The sequence below is a fragment of the Xenopus tropicalis genome, chromosome 3 (assembly GCF_000004195.4).
Source record: "Xenopus tropicalis strain Nigerian chromosome 3, UCB_Xtro_10.0, whole genome shotgun sequence".
NCBI lineage: Eukaryota > Metazoa > Chordata > Amphibia > Anura > Pipidae > Xenopus > Xenopus tropicalis.
The window spans coordinates 121,928,868-121,940,372 of record NC_030679.2 but is presented as its reverse complement, the minus strand read 5'-3'; the positions used below and the strand labels follow the sequence as shown (position 1 = coordinate 121,940,372).

The following is an 11,505-nucleotide window of genomic DNA, read 5'->3' as shown; positions in this document are numbered from 1 at the left end:
ATAGAAACATGGACCAAGTTTATGTGGCAGTAGAAGAACATAAACAAAACCAAATTATTTGAACCTGGGTGCTGATTGGGGTAAATGTGACAAACCAGTTAACGTGCAAAAATGGCACATCTCATTTCAAAATGAAATTCTCAAGTCAGGCCTTTGACAAGATCAGACAAAATGAAGGCAGAAAACACATTGAGGCAATGCAAGGTGATACAGCATGACATTCAAAGTTCCCTTCAGACCCTCCGCGGAAGTAAAATCCCACGCCTCCTGCCATTTAGCAACAGATCTAGCAAGCAATCAAGCACTTATTTGTCTCACACATTTTATAAAAAGATTCAGATCAGTCACAGTTTATTTACACCACATTATTTCTGACAGTAATAAAACACAAAACATGAGTGATTAGGGTGGGGACACTCCAACTAGTCTCATATGTATCACCAAACTATTACCATGCCTAACTGTGTATGGGGGGCAACTAGTCCAAGCCTTAGGAGCAAAAAAACACAAAGGGCTCTATTTTCCAAGCTGTGCTTTCTTCAGCAGTGTGAAAGCCAGGAAATGCTTTCTAGGATGGGATGCGCTGGGCCACACACAAACACATGCTAATAAACTTCCAATAAGAATGCTTTGCTGGCTGTGAAATGCAGCTCAGTTTGTGGGCCATGACACCTTTCAATCTCTGAGTTTACATACTGTACATCTTGTGTAACTGGAACCATGACGGTCTTACACCTTAAGCAATGAAATCCAGGGGTCTGTTAAATCCTCCTTTTCTGTTCATGTACTGCCTATCAGGGAAAAAAAACAAGAATGATCATTAAATGTGGGGCAGAAACAACAAAATAACCTCAAAAAAGTAAAATGTATTGAATCTGCAGGACAAAAAATATTTACAATAACACTAAAGTCGCACAGTACCCCACAACAATACAGCAATTTTCGTTTTAGGTTGGAAAGGATAAAGTTTAAGTAAACCTTTTATTTTAAAATCCCCTAAAATTTCTCTAAACAGCCCCCAGAATAACATACCTTTCTCCTTGCACAGATTTAGGGGCAGATTTATCAAAATGTGAGTTTAGAGATTAATACATAAAAACTCACCATGTCCTATTCATTCCTATGGGATTTTTAGAAGTGTATTTATTAATGGGTGAAATTTAGAACTCACCATTTGATAAATACCCTTCTAAAAATCCCATAGGAATGAATAGAACGTGGGTGAGTTTTTATGTGTTAAGCTCTAAACCCACATTTTGATAAATCTGCCCCTTTATGTTTCTCTATTACAAGCAGCTAAATTGCAGCTCTTTAATTGCTTCCTTGTCTAGCGTGAAGCTCTGCCCTTTTGTATTTTGAGCACTCCTATCTCCGAATATGATAACCTCAAAGAGGAGCTTACTGTACATGCCTGATTGATTTTAATTCGAAAAGAGGCAGTGAGCATGCCCGGTAGGCACCTCTTTGAGATCATCATAGTCAAGTAGAGTAGAGTGAGGAGTACTCAGAAGGCAAAAGGGGGCTTCATGCTAGACAAGGAAGTAATTAAAATATCTGTAGTGAAATAAATTAAATTGGCATGCAAAAAAGAAAGATATGCTATTCTGAGGGTTGTACAAAGACACACCTTGTGTCTCAACCCTTTCTCCTTGTAGATTGTAAGCTCTTTTGGGCAGGGCCCTCTTCACCTCTTGTATTGATTGCTTTATATGTTACTCTGTATGTCCAATGTATGTAACCCACTTATTTAATATGTTGGCGCTTTATAAATAAATTTTAATGTAATAAATGTTAATGTAAAGTAATTTTAGAGATTTAAAAAAAAAAAAAAAAAAAAAAAAAAGGGTTTACTTATGCTTCAATAATAATAATTGAAAAGTTGCATACAATAGGCTGATTATTTAGTAATTTAATGTAAAGATGAACTTACCCTATATAGAAATATACAAAAATATATATAATTACTTGTGCTTCACACTTATAACTGAATGGTAGTTCATTCAATACCACTTTTCCTCCTAGTGTAATCTCTAAAGCCCCCAAGAACAATTCTGTCTCAGGGCTGATGCACAGCATTTCACATACAGGCAATGAGGCATTGATGAAACAATTATGCGTTTTCCTGACATGTCTACTATTCAAAACTTACAGCCCAATATAAACAGAGTAATACAGAACAACTGAACAATTTTTGTGTTGAACTTTGAACAATTTAACTCCAAAGCCGTTCTGTAGAAGTGCCCCTTCCCGTAATCATCCACAGCAGGGAAGCTGCTACACAAGGCATGATTGTAACTACTTAGATAGTAAGCTCTACGGGGCAGGGACCTCCTTCCTACTGTGTCTCATACCACATGGCACTTATTCCCTTGTGCATATATTGTATTTATTTATATATAACACTTGTCCTCCCTGTGTGTAATTTTGTAAGATTGTACAGCACTGCGTACCCTTGTGGCGCTTTATAAATAATGTTATACATACAAGGTTGCTAAGGGCAAGTTGCCAGGACAGGAAGGGGTTCCCTAAAAATTAATTTCTCTAAACTTTAAGGAATAAAGGGGTGACAGATAAAGATATTACATATTTTGTTTGGTCTGGATGTCATGTCTTTTTTATCAATTAAGCCCCAATCCTGCCATGTAGCAGGTATACCTCAGATCCATGGGCTGATTATGGATATAAGCCATTTTTTATTAATATAAGAGCTACCTATACATGCAGCATTGTAATCCTAAAGTTATAGAAAGAACTATGAGTTGCACTTGGATAGGCTAGGAGCCATGAAAATCACATCTGGCCCCTTGAACTGCATACTGACAGTCCTCTGTAGGAGATAATTAACATTTAAATTCTGATTCATTTCCCATGGGACAACTGAGACATTTTTTCTATGTCTATGAGTATTCTGACCTCCAACAGACATTTTTAAGCTGACGCCACACTGGGCTGGGCATACGAGTTAATGCCTTTAAGAGGGGCCTGGATGAGTTCTTGAACAATCAGAATATCCAAGGCTATTGTGATACTAATATCTACAGTTAGTATTAGTGGTTGTATATATAGTTTATGTATGTGAGTGTATAGGTAGGTGTGGGTTGTGTGTGCTGGGTTTACTTGGATGGGTTGAACTTGATGGACTCTGGTCTTTTTTCAACCCTATGTAACTATGAGTGAAAGCCCAGAAACAGCCCCTGCACTAATATCTCCTGTCCTGGAGCCACTGCGTCACCACAGGTGCAGACAGAAGACGACAGAAACGTGACTGGAGGGGCTGCCAAATGTGGCATTAGCCTTAAGAGACAAGAAAAGGCTAAGATTACATTCTTGCCATATTGATTTCGTATCACTCTGGATTGTTTTGACACTAATTCAGGCGATGCAACAAGTTAGACAATTACGCATTGATTGTAGGATACAGAGCATTCCGCCGAGCTAAAATATATTGAATATATTACATATATATCCAGGCAATAACCCTAATAGCTAACAAGAATTGGTTGCCCCATGATTTTATATAGTGCTTTATTGGGGAAACCCAATAAAGTAATCACATTTAAGCTGTAATCTCTTTGAGAGGGTGAAAGTGCCCAGATACAATTGTTTGGCCCTCAGGCCAAGGAGTGCATCAGTTAGGCAAGTGTAATCTAGAACCCACATATATGGACTCAGGGTTCCCAAAGGGAACTGCAATATATCTGATATAGGCCAAGCAGATAATCTAAAAAGAAACTATACTTTAGGCCCAATACACAGGAAACTAGCCTGCCCATTTATGGAGAAATTTAAATTTACTACAAAAATGAGAACATCTGCCTACAAATGCTCCTAAATTAGTTTAAGGCTAATAGACGCATAATAATAATAATGATTATTATTAGTGCCTGCCCTGCCATCTCAAAAAATTGGAATCTGGACCAGAATATTAATGGCAGTATAAGGTTGACTTTAATGTATTTTTCCAACCTCTGCTACAATATCACTGTGTTACTATGTTTCTTACTCTTAAGCGGTCTCTATTATTTATGGAAAAGTATAATACTTATATTTTACAATAAGGGGTAAAAGGCACCAAGGAGTCCCATGACCATATAAAAAGGTACAAGGTCAAAAGCAGAGCACTTTTATAAAGGTCATGGAACTCCAAAGTGACTTCTAATATCCTCCCATTTTACAACAGGCGGTACATTACTTTGTTACTATGCACAAGTTTTATATATTTATTTACAAGATATTCACAAATCTTGTATTATATATTAAAGTGGACCTGTCACCCAGACATGAAAATCTGTATAATAAAAATCCTGTTCACATTAAACATGAAACCCAAATTCATTTTTATATTAACACATCCAAACCCATTATAAAGGGATTTAAAAATCTCAGCTGTCAATCATATATTGCTTGCCTAAGGCATAGAGGCGGGGCTGACAATAACTTTAGCTTTACATTCAGCACTTCCTAGATGTCACTGCACATCTAACGCTTCCCCTCCCTCCTCCTCATCTGATTGTGTAGCCAGTGCATGGGTATCAGGTCCTCCATTCTGGCACAGAAACAAGATTTTGGCATGATACAAAGCTTGTCTTAATAACAGTGTCCACAAAATGGTGCCTGCCTGCTTGCTTTGATTGAGTAATTCCAAGACGGAAGGAAAAAAGATTTATATTATTTATATAGCGTAAGTAAAGTTTATTTTGCTCAACTAACAATATAGAAAATAATTTGGACTTATTTCTTAGGGTGACAGGTCCGCTTTAATACATAACACACAAATGACACATTACTTATGAAAAGAATTCACAAATTTAGGCTATACAACACAGGGTATGGCCAAACAGTGCTATGCCAGCTACCAACCTTCAGCATTACCTAACAGCCAAGAACTGAGAACTTTAGTTAAACAGCTAGATTGTCATGGGTGAGACATCTTGTTCCATAGTTTCATTTTATAAAAGAAAATACATTAAAATAAAATACCTGTATTTTCGCTTTTGAGAAACATTTATGGCATATGCATTAACGGATCCATCTACTTTCTTTCCCTGAAAGAAAAACAAAAATAAGAGTCACGCTCTAAAATTAGCAGTGCATATAGACATTTTTAACATGAGTCTCAACACCTACACAAATCAAAGTCACAGTTATAAATGCGGGCCATACAAGCCAACTACAATGACAGCCTGGATACAGTGGCCTACATAGTATAATAGTACAGATTTGTTTCTGTACAGTAATGAATAGCAAGCAGAAACATTTGACCCCATGTACTTGTACAAAACAAATATCTGCTTGGTTGCTAGGGGCAAGCAAAGAGCAGAGGCAAATTATATGGTGTACAGGGGATCCCTAGCCTAGCTATCACACTAGGTGCCTACAATGAATTTCTACAACTTGAACTTCCTGAGCACAGGACACCAATATTAAGAGGGCAATGTTGGAGCGTAAAGCCAATGGCTTTTCCTGGCACAGATTGGGACTTGATCCAACAGATATCCACAGAAATACAGACTATTTTTATGTACACACACACACACACAAACCTGTGTGTGCATGGTGGGCAAGCAGAGGCTTGGGCCCTACACAACCAATATATGCACAGAACTAAAGCTGGTAGCCTTGCATTTGACTGCTGTTTTTTTTTTTTTTTTTATGAGTCATGGTGGATATATAATAACGAGAGGCTCAATCCAGATTAAATTTAGCAAATATAATTGTACAAAAATAAACTAAAGTATGTTCCTTACCTTGGAGGTATCAAATGTAGCAAAGCCCATCATCTTCATCATTTCAATTTCCTCTTCTGTCTTCCCTTCAAGATCTTCCGCTGAGGATGATAATGGTGTTGAATTTAACATATAGAAACATAAATGTTTTCTAAGGTGCCACCATGGGCAATTGAAAAATTAGGACAATGCATGTGTTAAACATAAACCCCTCTCAATTATATAAGCAGGACCCACCAGCAAGGAAACTATTGTATCTTCTAACAGTACAAAAAAACACAAAGAACAGTATAATGTTTTCCTTCCAGGGCCACAGGTAGTTAGTAGCCTTGCAGGTATAAGGTTTATTAAGGATGAGAATGTGCATTATTTGACACCCACTTGCCTTTCTAAAATACAAATATCATAAAGTAGAGGGGTGGTTGTTTTGTGATTTTACACACCTCCCTCTTATCTATTTACTGAAAAAAAAATCCCTATTATTTCCTCTATCTTGGCTATAAGACAAAAAAATATATATTTTCTTTTGGTAGTCTATTAATATACCTATGTGGTTATGTCATTAGTGAATTGGAAGGGACATCTCCACCCTTTCTGTGCACGCTTACCTGCTATCTGACGTTCCTTTGCACCTTTAGATTCCTTAGAATCTTTCTTGTCATCATCACGTCTGTCCTTCAGCCTACCAGGAGAAATGGAGGAAGACCTGTGACGGCGGGGAGACCTGCAATTCATAAAAAACTGCTTAGGAACATGCTGGACAATTAACAGTATTTGGGCAGGGAAGAAAGTGAATCCAGACTTGATTTCATTCATGCCAAGTATTGAAATTCAAGCCAGAAGACATCTGTAGAACAGATTAAATTTTCATCTACAGGCAGACACGTGCAAATTTGGAAAAATATACAAACAAATGGGTAAAGACGCAAAACAACTAACACACCAGTCAAAAACTGCATATTTATCCTTATATCTCACACATTTAATAATTATTTTTACGATAGATTGGGAAACATAAAATACTGACCATCTATAAAGTATCTTGTTAACCCCTCAAAAATAAAATTATCCACACAGACCTATGTCCTACTATAGATAGGGGATGAAGGTTGATGACTGGGAAGAGATGGCTAGCACAGTGCAACAATCCCTTATTATTACTGCTTCCCTTAATACTTCACCAGATGTCTCAAGCCATTGTAACTATATGACTATGGGTTTATCTGCTATGGGGATGTCCCTGTGTTGGAAATTTACAGCTGGGGAACTGGTGCGCTCACAAGTCCCCGACCCAAAGGCCTGCTTGTTGGGACTGATAGAAACTTGATAAATAACACAAGATACTTACCCTCATATGTAATAAAAGGCACTTTTATTACAAGTTTGCCCAGTAGCAGTAACCCATAGCAACCAATGAAATGTTTGCTTTTAAACAGGTGACCTGTAAATTCTACCTGGTTGCAATGGGTTAATGCTCCCGGACAAACCTAGTGCCTTTATGACATAAACCTATTAGTCTTATTTTAAAACCAAAAAACACAATGCATGCAATGGTACCTCTTATACTAACTAGTAATATATTTTTATAAGAACAAAAAAAACCCAAAAAACCTCAGGATTTATATTTCCACAGGGACTTTACTTTAGCACAAAGCAAACGGCTTCCCTAGACATGGAAAATTCTATCTTGACTTACGGCAATCAAAATATTAGGAGGAATTGTAGATGATTTTGGCACAGGCTGATGGTCAAATTGACTTAATTCAGAGACCAGAAGTTTGATAAATAACTAGATCACTGGAGAGCCTATGAAGACTGGCCAGATGATGACACATTTGACACTGTGATCATTGCAAATAACAGTGGGCATTTTAGTGCCCATGAAATCCAGCCCCCAAAAAGTGTGAAACCTTTTACAAGGTTTTTCTCTACTGAGAGTAAATAGGGATACTGTCCTCCAATATATACCTGTCACTACTGCTTCATATAATTTAAGGTTGAACTGTCCAACCATCTGCGTATACAAGGCAACTCGGGAGCCATTTAGACAGATACTTCTGAGACTTCTGAGCCATATCTTTTCTTTGCTCCCTGACGTTCTAATTGTTCAGGTTGTCAGCCCAAATGATTGTAACAAGAAAAAAAAAGTGTCCATGCACATTTATAGCCGCTCATACAGTATCTATCTGTTCTGTCTATAAGCCAATCGTTTGGTGTGTTTGATAGCCTGAGAACAAAAACCTATAGCCCTAGTCCTACTGGAAGGAAATAAGTAAATCATTATTAATCAATACAGAGTGCAAAGAAACTTAAGGCTGAGTGCTTTGGTATCTTATAAGCCAGTGCTAGACTGTTAAAACATTGCTGGGAGACTTAAGCTTCCCTTTGAGGCACTCTGCTTCTCATTTTTAAACAGAAAGAAAATATGCACAAGTATAGTATCTCAAAACAAATAGTTAGCAACTCTTTTAGCTATGTACGGGGTTTCCTAGAGAACTGGCGGAAACCCACACAACCACCTCGCCAAGTCTCTTTCCTAACCTGTCCAACCCCAACTGATCAGCTCAAAACCCACACATTTCGCTATAAGTTCCCCTTTTTATGTCGGTCCAGGCCCCCTAATTTGACACGGATAATGACACCTGCTTGTCCCCCTGTGAAGTCTATTTCACTTAAAATAATGAATTCATATGTTTAGTTGACTTAGATTGCTGCACTAAAGCAAATGAAAACCAGCTAGACCCTACTGTGTTGAGTGAATGTAACAAGGACCTTAGAATGCAATCTGTAAATACCAGACTTCGCACCATATATCAGTCACAGTAAAGACAAACGACAACTTTTCCCAATCATTCCTACATACATATATGCATCACTTATTCCAGTATTACTTTAACAACAAGTTACTCCATTACCTAGAGCGGCGTCTGTGTGGGGATCGTGAGCGGCTCCTACGTCTTTCTCGGGATCGAGAGCGCTCTCTCCTCCTCCTTTCTCGCTCCCGTGAAGCGGATCGAGAACGCCTGCGTTCTGCAAAAAATACAAAAATGAACAATTAATTGCTTTACGTTTTTGCCATTGAGCAGATACAATGTTTAGGTCCTTAAAAAAAAAAAAAAAAAAAGTTACAGCCTAAATTGAAAGAAGCAGAACAGATTTCTTTTTCAGCCATGTTCTGCTATTACATTTTAGATTTGTAGTTGGGCTGCCCTACTGCACCTGTAAATGTGATCACCCCATTTGTTTAGCTTAAATGTGTGCAGGTAAGACTCTGTTTTTTCTATGAAAGGGTTTTGTGGTGCTAACCTGGCATCAGGTTAATGCCTTTAAGGGGGGCCTGGATGAGTTCTTGAACAATCAGAATATCCAAGGCTATTGTGATAATAATATCTACAGTTAGTATTAGTGGTTGTATTTATAGTTTATGTATGTGAGTGTATAGATTGGTAGGTGTGGGTTAGGTGTGCTGGGTTTACTTGGATGGGTTGAACTTGATGGACACCGGTCTTTTTTCAACCCTATGTAACTATATCACTGACCAAGCACCACACATTTCATAGTCTGAAAAGTGTGAACACAACCGTTTTTATCACAACCCTACATTTCCAAAACATTTGGACTGCTATACAGAAAATACTGCCCAGCTTGCTCAAGGGCAATTTTTGGAACCAAAACCCACAGTAAAATGTAAAGCTGTCTGTTTTTATTTTGGAGATGATTTGGTACATCATTAATAAAAGCTTGGAAAGTCTGTAGAAAGTTGGCTAATGCTGGCCAAACATGTTGGTCACCCTTAAAGTGATACTGACACGAAAAAACTACTTTTTAAAATATGAATCTACATAAAAAGTTGCCTATAGGTTGTGTTGATCATTTTTCACTGATGGGGCTGCTTTTGTAAGTAATTGTTAAATTAAACCTGACTGTTTTGCCAGCCTGACTGTCCCTTCTCAGCCTGTCAGTTACAGCTCCTAATGCTTATGGCCTCCTGCTGCACAGATATGGCCGCCCCCTCATAGAGGTACATGGGGAACCAGATAGGTAATGTAAAAGCCTCAGGAAATAAGTTTATGGCAACATTTTAAAGCTTATGCAAAGACAATGTTATGAAAGATGTAAAAAAGGTTTCATTTCTGGTGTCAGTATCACTTTAATGAAAATTAGAGGCTTGAACATCCAAGCCCCTAAATAAATTAGTCACGGCAATTACCCAGTTTTATATGGGCCTTTAATATGACCTCTAAAATATTGTCTAAGGAGGAGAGGTAAAAAGTGTATTCTACGGTTCTTTCTGCACAGAGACAAGTCAGTGGCAGACTATGGGCTTAAAATGCTGACAAGTAAAGGGGAACTTATGGTGAAATGTGTGAGCTGATCAGGTGGGGTTGGACAGGTTAGGAAAGAGACTTGGCGAGGTGGTTGTGCGGGATTGCTCCAGTTCTGTAGGCAATACATAGCTAAGAGAGTTGATAACTATTTGTTGTTAAATCAGTGACACTTTGCCTGCTGTTAAAGCCCAGCTGAGTTGGGGTTCAACAACTAGAGAGCTACCAGGGCTGCTTTGGGGCAAGCAAAAAAAAAAAGACACGACTTGGCTTTAAATATCAGAAATCATCATTAGTCCAAGATGTATAGTACATCGGGATAGTTTAATAACAGGGGGAACCAATAACGCTACAGTGGCTCGAGGGAGTAAGGGGCAGAGTTGGGGTCATAAGTAGGATTATCAGCACTCTAGCACCAACTGCAAGGGTATTGTATGCCCCCCCCCCCCCCCCCTTGAATGTGAAAGCATTGGGTAGGGACATGTGCAGGATTGCAAGTTACATGCATTCAACCTCATATGGAGGAATGGATCACAATTAGTCCAGCAAATAAAGTCTAAAATCCCCAAAAAATTCTCAAATGATAAGTGTTCATCATCAGTTTGTTATAGTTCATGTTCTGACTAGGTCCCTTTAGGTACGCCAGAAATTGCCTCCTGATAAAACTGATCCTTCTGTGCCCAAATGTGATAGAGCCCTTAGACTGTAAGCTCCACTGGGGCTGGGACTGATGTATAGTCTCTACAATGCAGTATATAAAGTATAGTAATAACACACACGGCTGGAGAGACATGGGAATATATATATATATATATATATATATATATAGCACACCCTCCCCTAAAATTGGTAGCCATAGCTGGAGGCTCTATGTTCGACCCTTCGGTAGTGGAATGAGCGCAATCGCAGGGGACCTAATTCCATTGCCACAAAGCTGGGAACGGGCAGCTTCCGGTGCCCTATTCACATATACCTTGCTGGGTGCGCTTGTGCGGCTATATTATCCCACCCAGGTCCTGCATAAACTCACCTCGCCGCCTTTCAGGGGATCTACTCCGGCTGCGACCCATTTTGTATCCCTTCCGTACACACCGGAACTACCCCTGCCAGAAACTTCTACACGCGAGCAACAAGAGCCTTCCGACCGAAACAACTTCCGCTTGCGAAAGGTTCCGCCCTGGAACCTGACGCTTTAGATTTCTGACTCAAGGATCTTTATCACATGGCCTGGGTATCCGGTGTTGTCTCTTAATAGCAAACCTGTTTCGCATGGCAATTACTATGATAACAAGTGATAATAAGAAATAAATGAAATTTCTTATGAAATACGAGCAGAATTCGCCAGTTCTTAAAAAAAACGTGTGACTGAAAGCAAAAGAATAAGCTCTGAGCTTTATGTGTAGCTGACAGCCACAGCTAACTGTATATATACGGAATAATGGTTTATAAATGGT

At 38.6% G+C, this 11,505-nt stretch overlaps 1 protein-coding gene across 1 annotated transcript; it reads right to left on the bottom strand.

The window, feature by feature from the left end:
* Window positions 1–308: 308 nt before the first annotated feature.
* Window positions 309–11,237, bottom strand: snrnp27 (small nuclear ribonucleoprotein, U4/U6.U5 27kDa subunit). The gene is given in 6 exon segments (NM_001005142.1): window positions 309–791; window positions 4,981–5,045; window positions 5,748–5,827; window positions 6,335–6,450; window positions 8,642–8,756; window positions 11,082–11,237. Coding segments are annotated over 6 exon segments (471 nt in total). The 5' UTR covers window positions 11,122–11,237; the 3' UTR covers window positions 309–736.
* Window positions 11,238–11,505: the final 268 nt, after the last annotated feature.